At 42.3% G+C, this 15490-nt stretch overlaps 1 protein-coding gene across 1 annotated transcript; it reads left to right on the top strand.

The window, feature by feature from the left end:
* The first annotated feature begins 716 nt into the window (after positions 1-716).
* LOC139302687 (E3 ubiquitin-protein ligase RNF19B) lies at positions 717-13197 on the top strand. Its single transcript, XM_070926393.1, has 9 exons — positions 717-869; positions 1685-2175; positions 5614-5819; positions 5999-6146; positions 8354-8516; positions 8790-8904; positions 11453-11584; positions 12223-12493; positions 12915-13197. Exons 1-9 carry the CDS (start codon positions 717-719, stop codon positions 13195-13197), a joined length of 1962 nt encoding a protein of 653 aa, XP_070782494.1.
* The last annotated feature ends 2293 nt before the right edge of the window (positions 13198-15490 follow it).

The raw sequence follows: 15490 nt of genomic DNA, 5'->3' as shown, positions 1-15490 counted from the left end.
GCAAAGGTGAGAGACAGAGCAACGATATTTAATACATAATATATATATATATATATATATATATATATATATATTTGCAGAGGGAAAACATTTATATTCATGTACATGGGGTTCACGGAGAGGTTTTTCTACATCAAAAATGTTCAAAAGATTTAGCAGCTCAACTTTTCATGTAGGGACTTTATTGTACATCCCATCATTTCTGATTCACTGTAATTTAGTCGTGATTGTGATATTTGTTTCCAGGGTAAGGGACTGAAGAGGAGGCCTCAAACGATGAAGGGCAGTCGGCCACTTCAGGACTAGCTCGGACCGAGGGAACTGCAGTGGCGGTGGAGGAGGAAGAGGAGGAGGGAAAAGAAGACTGAGGAGAGACAAAGTAGATCACATGACCAGGCCTTGGAAAGGCTCCAAATTAGTGATGCTCCCCTCGGGCAGGGATTACCTCCTCCCCGTCGTCTACCTCTCCATCTCTCCCACTCTTCCTCCCACGTACCGCAGAGCAGCCGCCCAGCTCCAAGACTCTGAGCCGTGAGAGCCGCTCACTGTGCTCACCCACCCACGCACACACAAACTCACACACATACTCTCACACACACGCTCTCTCTCACTCACACACACACACACACACACACACACACACACACGCCTTTGCATCCTGCTCATGGTCGTTGGCCTGTCCTCCTCAGCTGCTGCTCCCGCTCTAGTCCTAGACCATGAAGAGGCCCAAGCAGCAGACGGGGCCGCTGAGCTTCCTGAACTTCTTCAGCAGAAAGCCCAAATCGGAGCCGAGGCCCGAGAGGCCTGTGGAAGCCTGGCCCAAAGAGGAGGTGGCCATCACCCTGACCCCGAGCGAGCATCCAGAGCAGGTGAGACGGAGGCTTCTCACGCTGTTATAGTTGTACTCCCATATCGTATTATTTCTCCTAGTTTTGTCTTGGCTTCAGGTAGACTTTTTTAATGTTTGATTTAGGTTTTTATACGTTCCAGTTTGAGCTTTCGTCCACTGTGTCTAGTTTTATAAAGTCAGAAAATTTACTTATGTGTCAGATTTTTATATATGTTCTTCATTATTCTGTCTCACTATACTATAATTTTTCCTAGTTTCAGAAAAACTTGTTGCTTGGAACCTGTAACCTAAAAAGTTAAAACTCCTACTTTTGAAATGTAGGACATAATAATGTATATGCTCATTCATTATCCCTCCATATTTATAGTCAGAAGATGAAAACAGAAAGTGTTTCTGTGCTGCAGTAAATTGTTATTCATATTAGAGGCAACACTGAAACATTTTAGATCAAAATCAAAATGTTTCACAAATTGTTGTGTCAGAAAGAAGAACCTGAAGAGAGGCTGTAGATCATTAACTTTGGATGTATTAGCTTCTGCTTCTGCTTCCTCCCTCTCCCATACTGTTATAGCCCAAATCCATTAGAGTGTTTATTTAATTAATTGGTAATTTCGGGAAATTATGTTGCCAAGAAACCAAGTACACCAAATATCCACCTTCATACACACTCACCTATTTGATTTTCACTGGAAATGTGAGGATGTTCCATTTGCTTTCATTTATTTCTCAAATTTGTTTGTGAACAGCAGCAGAATATCCTCACAAGTCTGTTGCATAATATTTGGTGAATGTTTGGTATATTTGGTAAATCAGCTGCACTGTAATTCTCAACAGGACCTCACCCTCACAGCAGAAGAGGCTGGAGAATCAAGAGTTTCTGGAGGCGAAAGAGGAGAAGGAGGAGGTCCGCCAGCAGCGGCTGAGGGAGGCGAGGAGGGTGCCGCCACAGCTGAGTGCGTGGGCGGGGCCAGCAGCGGCTCCACCGGCGTCCTGTCCCTGTCCTCCTCCAGCCAGGAGCAGCTTTTGGATGAACACCTGGAGGAGTGTCCACTGTGCCTGCTCAGTCAACCACGGTGCCACTTCCCACGACTCACCTCCTGTTCCCACCGAACGTGCTCGGACTGCCTCCGCCAGTACCTGCGCATTGAGATATCAGAGAGCCGGGTGGGCATCGCGTGCCCGCAGTGCCCTGAAACACTGGCGCCTCTGGATGTCCGTGCCATCCTGGATGACCGGGCGCTGCTGGAGCGGTTTGAGGAGTACCAGCTGAGACGTTTCCTGGCTGCTGATCCTGATACGCGCTGGTGCCCTGCGCCTGACTGCAGGTGAGAATGAAAAAGGATTTTCCTACACACTTTTTTTCCAGAACAGAAAAGGTTTCATTTCAAAATCATAAATAATAAAAAAAGGCATGTTTTTGTATAACGATAGTTACCTAACAACATTGAGGAGATGATTTATTGAAGGAGAGGAAAAGGCATAAATAATGAGAACAATGGCTTCTCTAAACTTGCAGAAAAACTTTTTTGTTCACATCTTGAGTCACACTGCAGCAATTCACTGCACTGTAATTACCTTGAAATTAAAATGAGAGCCCTTATTCAGCTTTACAATGTGGCAGCTCTTGTCAAACCCCTGCCATCCCACTACCGGCTTTATGTCATGAAACACAAGACTGGAGCAGCTTTTTTTCAGTGTCAGAATGATTGACTGAGCTTTGAAAAGAAAAGAAGCTAGTGAAAGCTTACATGCGTCCCAAGGCTGTTCAAATGTTGATGCAACCAAAATATTTTTGCAGATCCTGAAACAGAACAGACTGATTGTGTTCCTTTGGTAACTACGACTTTTCAAGAATCCATCCAAATGTGGGATTACACACAACTCACCAAATATGTTGTATCGGTCATTAAAGGAAGAACTCAATTTACTACAATAACACTGTGCCTGGCATTTCTGGAAGCTGTATCTGTTACTGTATTTCTTGCTCCCTGAGGATAACTGGCTAAAATGTTGATTACATCATGTCACATATAGAGATGTTTAAAGCACAACTACTGATATTTCTTTGCAGAATTGATCATTTTGGTACGGTGGCTTATTCTTCTTACAGGGAGAAATCCACTGTGGAAGAGTCAGAGACATGCCCCCCCCCCCCCCCCCCCCCCATATTGACAGCAGCCTCAATAGACCACAGTGCAATGCAACCACAAGACATGTTCAGAGTTAACTCTCATCTCATCTGCTGTCGTTTACAACATGTACAGTGCTGACCCATCGCTGTATCACCATGTTCATGGATGGGTAACAGGATAGGGCTGCTGATGGGAAATCATAATGTGTGTGTGTGTGTGCTGTGTGCTCTGTGAATATTTGTGGTCAAAAGCACGTATGCACCCGGGTTCGGGACTCAGTGGTAGACTGTCTGTCTCTCCGGCTGTCAGTGCTCACAGCCTGCTCATGATGAATGAGCGGAGCAAAAATCAATATGCCAGTTTTTAGTTTCACATGTTAAAAAAATGTTTACAAGTGGAGGACAGTGTTGTTTTAAATTTTAAATGACTTATAGCTCCAACATAAATGTGCCTTTGATGTAAACCATTATGTAAACTGGTCACTTACAGTATGGTTTGTGTATTCCCATGTTCCCAACATACACACATTCCTCGAGGTCTTAGTGACAGAAGCTTAGCTGGAGATTATGCCGGCTCTGAGACGGCGTGGTGCTCAGTGTACGTCCACTTGTATCTATGTGTGCACTTTTTGTCATGTCTTTGCTGCATATGTGAATCTACTGCCGGTGGTCTCAGTTGAGAAGCTGCAAGGGAATCTGCAGTATAAGGATTTAATGTGGAAATCTTTCAGTGCCTGTGTTGCTGTCAAATAACAGCACTTCCATCCAACATTACAATAGTTTGACGTATGAGGAAGGATTTTTGTATATGCACCAAAAAGAAGCGTGTGTGGTTTGTTTTTCCGAGCAAACCACACACGAGCAAGTGAACATCAAGTTCTCGACTAACATGAATTTAGCTGCGTAGCCTGCTAATCAGATTGACCTAAATAAAATATTTTTATTTGAACTTCTGTCAAACATGTCAGTTATACCACATAGCTTCTACTGCTTTCTCAGGTTGAAATGTCTAATTAAAAGTACCTTTTGGAGTTTTCTTGTAAACAAACAAAGTTGTACATGTTGAGTTTCTCCCTCCAAAACGCATTGTGTGTATCCTTTAGGCCTGACAAATGTGTTAAATGCTTTACATTTGCACAGCTGATTTAAAGGCTAAATCTCTTCTTCTTCGTTTCTTGGCACATTACTGCCTCGATCAGTGGAAGGTGTGCAGATCTGTGTGTCGCATGACCGCGTGCATGTGCAAACAAGGGACCTGCTCATGAAATCTGAGTTTAACATGAGTATGTACGAGCAGGATTTTGTGACATCACAACTAGTCTGGAAGCCAATCATGGTCCAGTATGCAACTTACACAAATATGATGTGGACACTTGAAACTCTCCAGCGCACGTATGCTGAGAATGGACTTTTTAGTGCCGTAGGAGACATCTTGTGTCCTGCATGTTCATAGATTCAGGATTCACCATATCAGACCCAAATTATTATTCAAAGTAGAATATTTTTAGATATCTTAAAACATGCCTGTGGGATCTTATATATATGTTAAACTTTGTCATCTATATATGATCTATTACATGGGCAGAAAAATTAAAGTCATTTTCAGCCCATGGCATTGCTGCTGCTGCTGCTGTATGTTTTGTCAGAACCTCTTTAAACATCTTTGCATGAAGTGTGGAAGGGTGTTGATCTAAATAATCCAATTATTGCTGGTTTCTTTGATAAAGATATCCACTGATACCTGGACATGTTTTATGCATGAGCAGGTTCACACTGGCTTTGTTGTTCAGCCAAATGTGTTTGAATAGAGAGTCAGACACAGTCAGTTTAAATCTAGTCTGACACCAAACTGGGATCCAGCCAGCCGTCTAATTATCCTCTTATGTGTGTGTGGCCTTCGGTCTGTCTGATTCATCTACCTTTCCGACGAACCTGAAAACCACACAAAGCTGGAGATGCCAAAGGAAAAAGCCTAGAGGAGCTTTTCAAAGACTTCACAGCAGAGCCGCACTGCCTGGATCCTAAAGACCCTATGAATCTCTCACGGTCCCTTTCACTTGTATTTGATCAGTAACCGCATGATCTTTTGAATATTAAAATGTATGTTAATGTCCCATCTGAGGAGTGACATTAGGTCTACAGGCTTCAAGCTCCTTGTTATCACCATAATGACTGCTCAAGATCTAAGGATGGAATTATTTCTGGTTCAGGTGTTGAACTCTGGAAAGCAGTCCCACAGATAGTTGTATCTCTGTTTGAGTTGGGATTCACTGAGTCAGCAAACGTACTGTTTGTGAGCAAAGACGACACTGAGCAATTCAATGAGCTTCACCAGGCTGAACAGTTGAAAAATATAAGGACCAACCAATAGATGAAAGGCTTACTGCAGTCAGCCAACCAAAGCTGTGATATTTAAATGAAACTGCAGCCACCGTGCGTCTCAGCTGCACATGTTATTGCAACAGGGTGGAACAGTGAGTAGAGAGCACCTGGGTTTAAACCTCCATGATGCCCGCTGAGATGTCAGTTTGTAAGAATCCCTAACAACAAATAATTCCCCTTCAGGGATCAATTAACATAATAATGATGTCCATCCTGTCATTTTTGATCTGCAGTTTCTCTCTCTCCTCAGCTATGCAGTGATAGCTTACGGCTGTGCAGAGTGTCCCAAGCTGAGCTGTGGCCGTGAGGGATGTGACACAGAGTTCTGCTACCACTGTCGGCAGCTGTGGCACCCCAACCAGACGTGTGACCAGGCCCGGCGTCAGCGAGCCCGCCACACCTCAGGCGGCAACGATGCCTCCACGCTGTACGTCTTCAATGAAGAACCTGGAGGAGGTGAGACAAGCAGCTAATGTTGCCTTTATTCCAAACCTTTTGTGCCAGAAATCAAGAGGATTTCGATTTCGATTTAGAACAGGTTGTGTTTTCCTGGTTCCCTATCACATTTTACAAAGTGCTAAATAAACATTGCAGAACGTGTGGCCACCCCTCACACATTTACTCTGTTGCTGAAGATGCAGAGGAGATCAAAGCGTGCCCTCGCTGTGGTGCCTACATCATGAAGACCAACGATGGCAGCTGTAACCGTATGAACTGCACTGTGTGTGCCTGTCAGTTCTGCTGGCTGTGTATGCAGGAGATCACCGACGTGCACTACCTCAGGTACTCTGGTTACACTCAGCTCATGAACACATTAACATACCAAACCAAATGCCCACATCTAATTAAATGATCCAATTTTATTTACCTTGAAAACAGTTCAAGTCCTTTATCAAGCGAAATTGCTGAACATTCACTGTTTTCAGCTTCAGGATTTGCGGTTTCTATCTATATTTTGGGCTGTAATAATTGATAATGAAAATAATTATTATTTGTAGCCCTAGAATCAACAATCTTGGTGTTTGGGACCTCTGCAGTGAAAGTGCTGCTCAAAAACACGAGAGAAAGAGCAGCAGAATTTGATCCTAGCCTCACAGCAGCATGAGCTCAGAAAATGCTCGGTGGCACACATCCAACTCTGTAGAAATGTAAGATACTGATCAGTTTCTTCAATTCTTCCTAAAGGACAAAGCCTTAATAACTAGCTTCTCTAAGATTTGTACACCTGTGTTCACACCTCTGTTCCATCTGTACGTTTTAAAGCAAAACCCAGTCGGAGATAAAAAACCGGGCGCAGCAAGGCACGACAGTATGTCAATGTTGAGAGGCTGCACTGCTTTAAACTGTTCGTCTGGGCTTCCATTGATTTTTCCAGTCCTGGAAGGGAGTCACTGCTGACTGGTCATCAATTAATCAGCTCTATCTGCCTCCATATTTCCATGCAGCAGAATATGTAACTCAAGCTGCAAGACTAGCTGGAAGCTGATTAGCTGAATTTGAAGAAATAGTTTAACCTTTTTGCTGGCCTAACTACAGTGAATGAAAGGTGTAGATACTTATGAATTTTTCATGTATTGATCATCATGTGTTGATGTATGCGTCAGAAGAGAAAGAGAGCTTTCGTCTGCATGAGCTGCATTGTCTTTTTACACCTTCTCTCCTCTTCTCTCCCCTCATCCTTCTCGGTCTTTCACACTACAAACTACAGTGAATGTGAAGGGCAAAGCTTTTAGCATCTCACTGCAAATCTGCCAGTTCAGAGCCACTCAGGCTTTTAGAACCCCAAACTGACATTTGCTGCTGTGATACAAACGCATGCTTTGAGAAATAGCATAGCCTGAAGGTGCCATTTGTATTGCTTACATTGTCACTGCTGCTCCTACAAGCTAATTGCTGCTTCATTAAGACCAAACAGCATTAGTCAGTGTTGCACCGCTTTCCTTGGCAGTTAGGGTTACACCACAACACCACAGGCTGATACTAGATTATTAAGAAGCACTTTAAGGCAGCATTTATTGTACCTTACGTCATATCAAGAGAGTATTTTATATAGTATATTGACTCCTCGCGAACAGACTTAAATAACCCGCCATTTCCATTTATCTATCTAATGTGAATGGTAGCTGCAAGTGACTGTAATTGAGGGAGAGAGGGCGAAGCTAAAATAAGAAATGAAGATGAGGTCATTCAGTCTGGGTAATGATGTAATGACAGCAATGAGACAGACAGTTAATGTTGTCATGTTGTTCAGTACTATAAAAAAAAATACTGTAAATTTATTTCACTCGTTTCTTAAGAAATAATAATTCAAAATGGTTTTATGTTTGTGTCAGTGTCGGACGAGGCTGCATGAAAAGGTCATGACCTGCAGGATGTTGATGCTTTTGTGATCATAGCAATGGAGGGGATGATTATGAGTGTGTCTATGTGAGTGTTTGGATAAAACCAAAAATCTGCACTAACGGGGTGATAACAAGACTACAGCCATGCTAGTGGCTCTGTGAGACAGTGCTTAGGCACAGCAGTGCTTTTGAGCTAAATGATAAGCAGGTAATATTCACCAGGTTCACCTTCTTAGTTTAGCCTGGTGGGGATGTCATTACTTTGAAGGTATTCTGTCATTAAAGTGTTCGGCAAATTAAAAATTTGACACCAGATGAAAAGTCAGATCACCAAGGTCATGAGAATGTATCCTAATTTCTCAGCAATCCACCCAATAGTTGTCAAGATATTTCACTCGAAACCAAAAATGTCAACCTCATGATGGCGCTAGAGGAAAAGTGAGAGATCAACAAAGTCAGTGGGATTCATCCTCAGTCTGAACCAAAGGGGTGGACAAACCGATAGACAGAAGGACATTGAGCCATGATGCTCACGTGGCTATAAATGCTATATGTTTTAATATGTACCGTTTGTTTTCTGAACTCTGGGCGTAATAATGGTATGAACTCCTATCTGATCTCCCCTGCTGTGTCCCCTGTGTGTCTCAGTCCCTCAGGATGTACCTTCTGGGGGAAGAAGCCATGGTCTCAAACCCGCAAGGTTCTGTGGCAGGTGGGCATGTTGCTCGGAGCACCGGTGGTCATCTCCCTTATAGCGGGCATCGCCATCCCAGTCATCATTGTGGGCATACCAATCTACATGGGCCGCAAGGTAGAAAAGAGCCAGTAAATCCTGTGCCGCGCCAAATAACTGGTTTGAATGGATAAACTCACTTTCTGAGTGACTGGTTTGTGAATATTTTCTCTGTGATAGCTTGTACAGGACTCACAGGCTGTTTTCCTTTCCCCCTCATGTGTGCTGGGATGCATGTATTACTGGACATGCATAAGTGACAGGAATAAGTGGCTGCAGAGAATGAGAACAACAACAAGGAACAGATTAAATTTCCATGATCTAATTTATGTTTTATTTATTACCTTCCAGGTCCATGGCCGCTGTAAGAAAAACAATATCTCAGGAAGTAAGCACTACTTGACTGTGGCAAGTGGGGTGATGATGTCAGTGTTTGTGTCGCCGGTCATAGCAGCTGTCACTGTGGGTAAGGAACAAACAACAACATGGCCACCTTCTGTCCTGCACACCGAGAAGAGTAATTAAAGTGTAAAATGAGCTTGTTTTGCAAAATGAGTAGTGAATTACTTTTAGAAATTGATTTGTTGAAAAGAAAGTAGATAAAATCGTCACAGTATCCTAAACTTCATATGCTAAATACGCTCATTTAAAATACTTCCTTCTATTTGAATAGTAAAGCTGTGGTTTAATCAATACTTCTATTCAGTACTCATGTGGATCAAAAAGTCATTAAAGATAAGGATGACCCATGTGGGTTTGACCAGCACACTGGCTGCTAGCTGTGGAGTGTCTCAGATAACAGCAAGACAGAGAAGCCCCACATCTTTTCACACGCTACATTCACTATTATTTATATATTACATATTAAACAAATGAGATATAATGTGTTAATCAGTTAATCATTAGAAGTGCTGGCAGGTGGATTTTGTTTGTCGACCGAGTCAGGCTTCCTGTTTCCCCCTCTTTTTAGTCTGTTTGCTAAGCTAAGCTAAACAGCTGCTGGCAGGAGTTTCATATTTACCTTACAGACATGAAAGTGGCATCGATCTTCTTGGTAATAAACAAGCGGATTTCCCAAAATGCCAAACTATTCCTTGTGTAAATCATGAATGTACGCAAACATACCACTTGATTTCATTACCACACATGAGTAGCATTTTGACGACTCATGCAACTTCCTACTGTAGGTAACATTCACGGGTGTGACAGAAATCCTTAAGGCTTCAGCAGCCTTTCAGCCTCCCTCTGCTGTGTCACAACCATCACTGTACCGCACACTGACGGGCCCTCCCTTGGCACACACACACACACACACACACACACACTCAAACACATTTAGCCGCACTGCACTCTTCACCCTCACCTCCTATCCCTGTGTGTATCATCGCCCTGCTTGCATCCCCGTCTCTACAACCCTGCAGTTACATTTCAGTTGTCTCTCTGCCATATGCTTTATCATATCTCTTCTGTTTTACGCTCTCACCGCAACTATAATTGTTATTTAGTTTCTCATATTTCAGTCACGGCTCCCCTGTCTTGTTGTTTCTCTCTTTTTGACTCACACAGACACACACAGCCTCTCGCTTTCACTCCTCTCTTTCTGCGAACTGTTTGGCTGGCAGGCTCATCCTCTTGCCCCCGTTTCACCCTGTTGCTGAGTCAATAGCGTCCCAGTGTTCCCGCTGTGTTAATGATGTCCCTTTGTTTGGTCGGTACTCTGCTTTGTGCTCCCAAATTCCTATCTCAATCACAGGTTGCATAATCACGCAGCGCAGGGAGGCTGCTGCTCGTCGAGTTTGGGGGCTTGTTGAAAGTACTTTTTTTTAAGGTTATGAAGGAGAGTGGGGACTAATCAAACTGAAATAAAACCGGCTTTGCTGGAGTAGTTATGCACTGCTCTATTCTTATTTTGACTTAATATTAAGACAGGTGATCCATCATAGTGAACACTTTTATTGTTTTGTCAAAATTGTGTGTTGAAGACTTTTATTATCAGAAAATAAAAAAGAGGAGACAACAGGTTGCTGTTTTGCCTCTGAATCTGAATCTAACTATGAATCTAAAGTGTCCACTGCAGGGATGTCTTTCCACCTCTCATCATAATAAATGCACATTTACATATAACTAAGGTTAGATTGGAAACCTCTTTTACAGGAGTCTCCTGGACAACATAGCAGCACCACATATAACATAAAACAGAGATTTGAAAACAGACTTACAATGAATTAGACAACATAAGAGATTCATTTTGATTTGCAAACCACATAAGATCAAAGGGATGGAATATGATTGATGACATAAAAGCAATAAATATATCAGAACAAGCAATATAACAGATATGCAGTAGATTTAAATTCTTAAAAATAAAAAAAATGGATGAATAATGCTGGATTGGCTCACCTCCAATTAAAAGAGGATTTAAAAGCTTATAAGGAAATTGGTTCCTGAAAGAAGTTCCGGGAGCATAAGCAATAGTTCCCAGCATTATTTGGAACAACAACATTGCATAATATGGAGGTTAAGATGCCAAGAAAAGCTTTGTAGATCAGTGTTTCAGCAACTTTATTCTATGCAGTCCACAGTGAAGCAGGGGGGGCTCCCTCTTGTGTTTGTTGTGGGTGTTGCAGTGATAATACAACTGTTAAAAGGAGCACACACATCAATTTAACATGTCTGAAAATCCATTAACATAAAAGTACATTTACCAGTCCCAGAGAGTACTACATTTAGGGAATGTGGAGTTTGAGAGATGGGAGGATTTATCAGGCCTACCAAAAGATGATATCCTGTTGCATTATGGGAAGTCTAGAATCCAGTGTCTTTGGAGCCTAACACGTACCAGGGACTTAAACCAGGATATTTTGGCCTCTGCTGCTTTGATTTATTGAAGTGCAATACTAAACCCCAAGAGTGCACTTTTAATAACCATTTGTATGTTATTAAAGGATATTTTGATGCAAACTATAAAATATATTATGAATTGTTTTTTTTCATGCTTTTCTGTCTTCCTGTAGGTGTGGGTGTGCCGCTAATGCTGACGTATGTCTATGGGGTCGTCCCCATGTCACTCTGTAGGAACGGTTGGTGTCGACCGCAGAGTGAGCCCCCTGAAACACACAAAATCCAACTGGAGGACTTAGCCAGCTGTGAGTACAGAATTTAAAGGAATAGTTTGATAATTTGGGAAATACGCTTGTTTGCCTTCTTGTCGAGAGTTAGATGAGAAAATCGCCACCGCTCTCGTTTGTCTACATTAACCATGGCTAGCTAGCATGGCTGTGTCCAAAGCTCACAAATCTGCCTTTAATAGCACCGCTGAAGCTCAGTAATTAATATGTTGTCTTGTTTGATTAATCCATATTCAAACAGTAAAATAAAAATGTCAAGCTGTGGTTTTATGGGGAGTTAAGTGCTGGAACTATTTCTTGGTGAGCAGCAGCAGGGCGCAGTAAATTCCTGTAGTCTCCACTGGTTGCCTGGCAGTGACAACAAGACTCAAGAAAGTAACTGTTATTGTTTGTGTACGGTCCAAACAAACAAGACACAGTGCGTCTATCGGCAAGCTCTAGAGGTGCTGGTAGGCATATTTCTTATCTAAGCGAATCATCTCTAGGCTCCAGCTTCATATAATAAACAAAATACGAAAGCCAATCAGCGTATATCCCAAATCATAGTGCTATTCCTTCAATAACTGTGTAGCTAACTTTTCATATGTACTAGGTGCAGTGTCATTTTTTGCTCCAAAGTGTGGCCTGATCTGATGAAGTTTCAACTTCTCTTATAGATCTTCTATTCTCTCATGTAGTCAGCGACCACTGGCCGGGTCAGAACAACCCAACGCCCAGCGACACCAGCGTCCAGGAAGTCAGAGTCAGTGTACAGGAAGTGGGCGTGCTCCCCAGTACAAGCACCACGCCCCCGGAGCTAGATAGCTATGAAGAATTGGATGAAGCCACAAAACACCATGGATACACCCAGCAGGACAGCCAATCAGACTGCGAGGTGGTTATTGTGCCTGACAGCGAGCTCAATGACACACAAGCGCTTCCTTTGAGGTAAGTGTTGCCTCTGTCTCTGTTTTTACTTTTCTCTTTATGATTCCAGACTGAAATGTCTCAACCACTATTGGATGGATTGCCATAAAATGTGGTACAGATATCCATGTTTCCCTCAGGATGAACTGTAATAACTTTGATGATCCCTTAACGTTTCATCTCGCACCACCAGGTCAAAAATTTAATTTGTAGAATTATTTGGTTTGTGACCATCAGCCTCTGCTGTACTTTATGTTAAGAGTTAATTAGCCAATGTTAGCATGCTAACACCCTAAACTAAGATGGTGAATGTAGTAGACATTCTACCTGCTAAGCATCAGCATGTTCGCATTTTCACTCACTCTTTGCATATGCTTCCTCAAGTCAGAAACATTTTGATCACCAGGCAGATTCATAGTGACGTCTGTATGTGTTTCTACAGGGAAGGAACCAACATTGAGGTCCGTGTGGAAATTGAGAACCATCCCAGAGGCGCCCGCCAGTCCAGCCTAAGTAGCATCTTGTCTAGCCGAAGCTTGTCAGTGGAGTCCCTGGGACACTCGCAGTCCCAGTCCCAAGACTACCTGTGTGCCTCAGAACTGGAAGAAAGACGAGAGGGGGGAGGAGGAGAAGAAGAGGAGCAGGAGAGACAAGAGAAGCCAGGAGGGGAAGCAGGAGGAGACGAAGGGACAGCTTTTCCAGTCTTTGAAATAGACGGTGTATGAGTGTCCTCCAATGCAGGCTTTGTACTTGGTGGAAGATTAGTCAGGTTTTTTATGGAAATAAACAAATCCATGAGCTGACATGTCGCTGGATTGACCTGAAAATCGTTGTCCAAGGCCACCTCCTGCTCCCAAGACAGGCCCTCCCACCAGTTGCCTTCTAGCTCCAGCCTCTAAGGAAGACGCGGGTTTAGAGAGAGCAAATGAAAAACATGAGTGTGTGTGTGTGTGAGTGTGTGTGAGTGTGAGTGCGTGTATGAGACAAATAGCATGAGACTATGACATAAGAGTTGGAGGGGGATAAACTGTAAGGCAGACAGGATAGCATCCATCACTGAATCTAAAACAGAAGTGACTGAGAGCATGTTAGCTGACTAGTTCAGTCTGTTTTTTTTTCTATGTTGTCTTTTCTGAAAGAGACTACCCTACTCCCCCTCTACTATACATCTATTTCATGAAGCCCTCTCTTCGTCTGGCTGTACTCTTACACTTCTTTTTAGTGACCTCACCCCCCTCCTTTCTTTGCAAATGAAGAGATCCCCACAAGCATGATCGGTTTTATGAGGGATTAACAATCTAACAACAGCGAGTAAACATCAAATGCTTCTCAAGCCAAGTTGCAAGACAGTATTTTAAGATGCAGTGGTCACACCTGAATTGGGAAACCTTAAACAGATGACGCATGCTTCACTGTTAGATTACTCTTTTGTGAAAGAAGTCCAGTTGAAAATGACATCTGAAAACTGCTGAAGCCTGTACCTGTTGTTCTCTATTGGAGTAAAAGGTGCTCTGTGACATTATGGCAGTGATTGAATTGACCGGAGGGCTTATAAATACCATTAATTATAACTATTAATCTTAAATCCACAGTCTTCCATGGAAGCAGACAGGGGGAAATGTCACTTTTGCATTGTTTTAGTGCAGCTTCTGGCCTTCAAGAGGCTATTTCCTATTAAACTGGGGAGGGAGACATTGCTTTAGTTTGTAAAAATGCTCATTCTAATGCAGATACCCACGTGCATTAGTGACAACAACGTGGCAGCAACACAGCCTTTTTCTGAAGAGTCTTCAATTTAAAAGTAGCTGCATGATTCTCCTACTTGCTGTGTATCCAGGACAACACATGAACACACATGCACACTCACATGCACACACACATATATATATATATGCCCACACGCACAGCCGTCAGTGTAGTTGCAGTAGTGTGCGCTGCTGAGAGCATTAAATATAAACTAAAGACCCTCTCAAATGATCACAGAGCACCAAAATGACAACAGCAGCATGCCACCTCAGGCTCAACTCTAATAACCCCTTCCCGATGATTTATGAGAAATACATGACTATACATGCTCTGCTTAGCTTCCTGAGTGTGAAATACTTGTGAGAGATGATCTCGGACATGACATGATAACCTGTGCTGGGTTGTGGAGAGAAATTAAATAAAGATTTCACCATGAAGGACAAAAACGCAATGCATGTTTTGTATCTGTCACAGACTGATTTTTTTTTAGTAAAAATGGAGTTGGAGAGTTGCCTGTTTCCTAAATTGGGCACTTTGCCTTTATTGTATAGCTTTAGAAGTACAGACAGGAAAAAAGGTCCCCACTCAAAAATGTCCTCTTGTAAGTTTTTTCCTTGTGTTATTTGAATATCTTTCTGAAGTAAAATGATACAGTAATATACCAAGAAAAAAAGCAAGGATTAGAGGAAAGTCTGAAAAGATGAATATAACTTGTTGATTTATTGTTGATAATCTTGAGGCCCCTCAGATTAGTCCTGATCCTCGGAAAGAGAACCCCTATTTTAGACTACTAGGTCACCAGGACGCCCATAATTATTTTTTTAAATTGGTAATTTAATATTAAATGCTTATACAGAGTGTGTAGTGAGAGAAGATGGTAACAGCAACGCTGTAATAACTGGTTTCAATCAAAAGAGGGCGCCGACATACAAAAAACCTGAAGCATTTGTCACAAATGAAGTTAGTTGATTTGTGTCCAGTGGTGGAAGAAGTACTCGATCTATTGCATTAATGTGTGCAGCTGGTAAAGTTGGGACTCATTTCAATTACTTTATATAGTTGGGTGGCTTGTCATCGGTTCTTAACCTATAATAATACATCATCATTTATTTGTATAATTTACCCCCGGGGATCAATAAAGTATTTCTGATTCCGATTTCTGATTCTGATTTGTTGATTAGGATATATTTTGTATTATTAGTCTGAATCTGTAAAGTAGCTTATCAGATAAGTGTAGTGAAGTAAAAAGTACAATAATTCCCCCAAAATTGT

This window comes from Enoplosus armatus, chromosome 19 (genome assembly GCF_043641665.1).
Source record: "Enoplosus armatus isolate fEnoArm2 chromosome 19, fEnoArm2.hap1, whole genome shotgun sequence".
NCBI classification, from domain to species: domain Eukaryota; kingdom Metazoa; phylum Chordata; class Actinopteri; order Centrarchiformes; family Enoplosidae; genus Enoplosus; species Enoplosus armatus.
Note: the sequence above shows the minus strand (reverse complement) of the source record. Positions and strands in the feature narration are given on the sequence as shown.

Excerpts from the sequence above, each read along its gene's own strand:
- LOC139302687 (XM_070926393.1), top strand. The coding sequence starts at position 717 with ATGAAGAGGCCCAAGCAGCAGACGGGGCCGCTGAGCTTCCTGAACTTC. Across the intron at positions 6,147-8,353 it reads ACCGACGTGCACTACCTCAG|TCCCTCAGGATGTACCTTCT; the intron begins GTACTCTGGTTA and ends TGTGTGTCTCAG. Across the intron at positions 11,585-12,222 it reads ACTGGAGGACTTAGCCAGCT|ATCTTCTATTCTCTCATGTA; the intron begins GTGAGTACAGAA and ends CTTCTCTTATAG.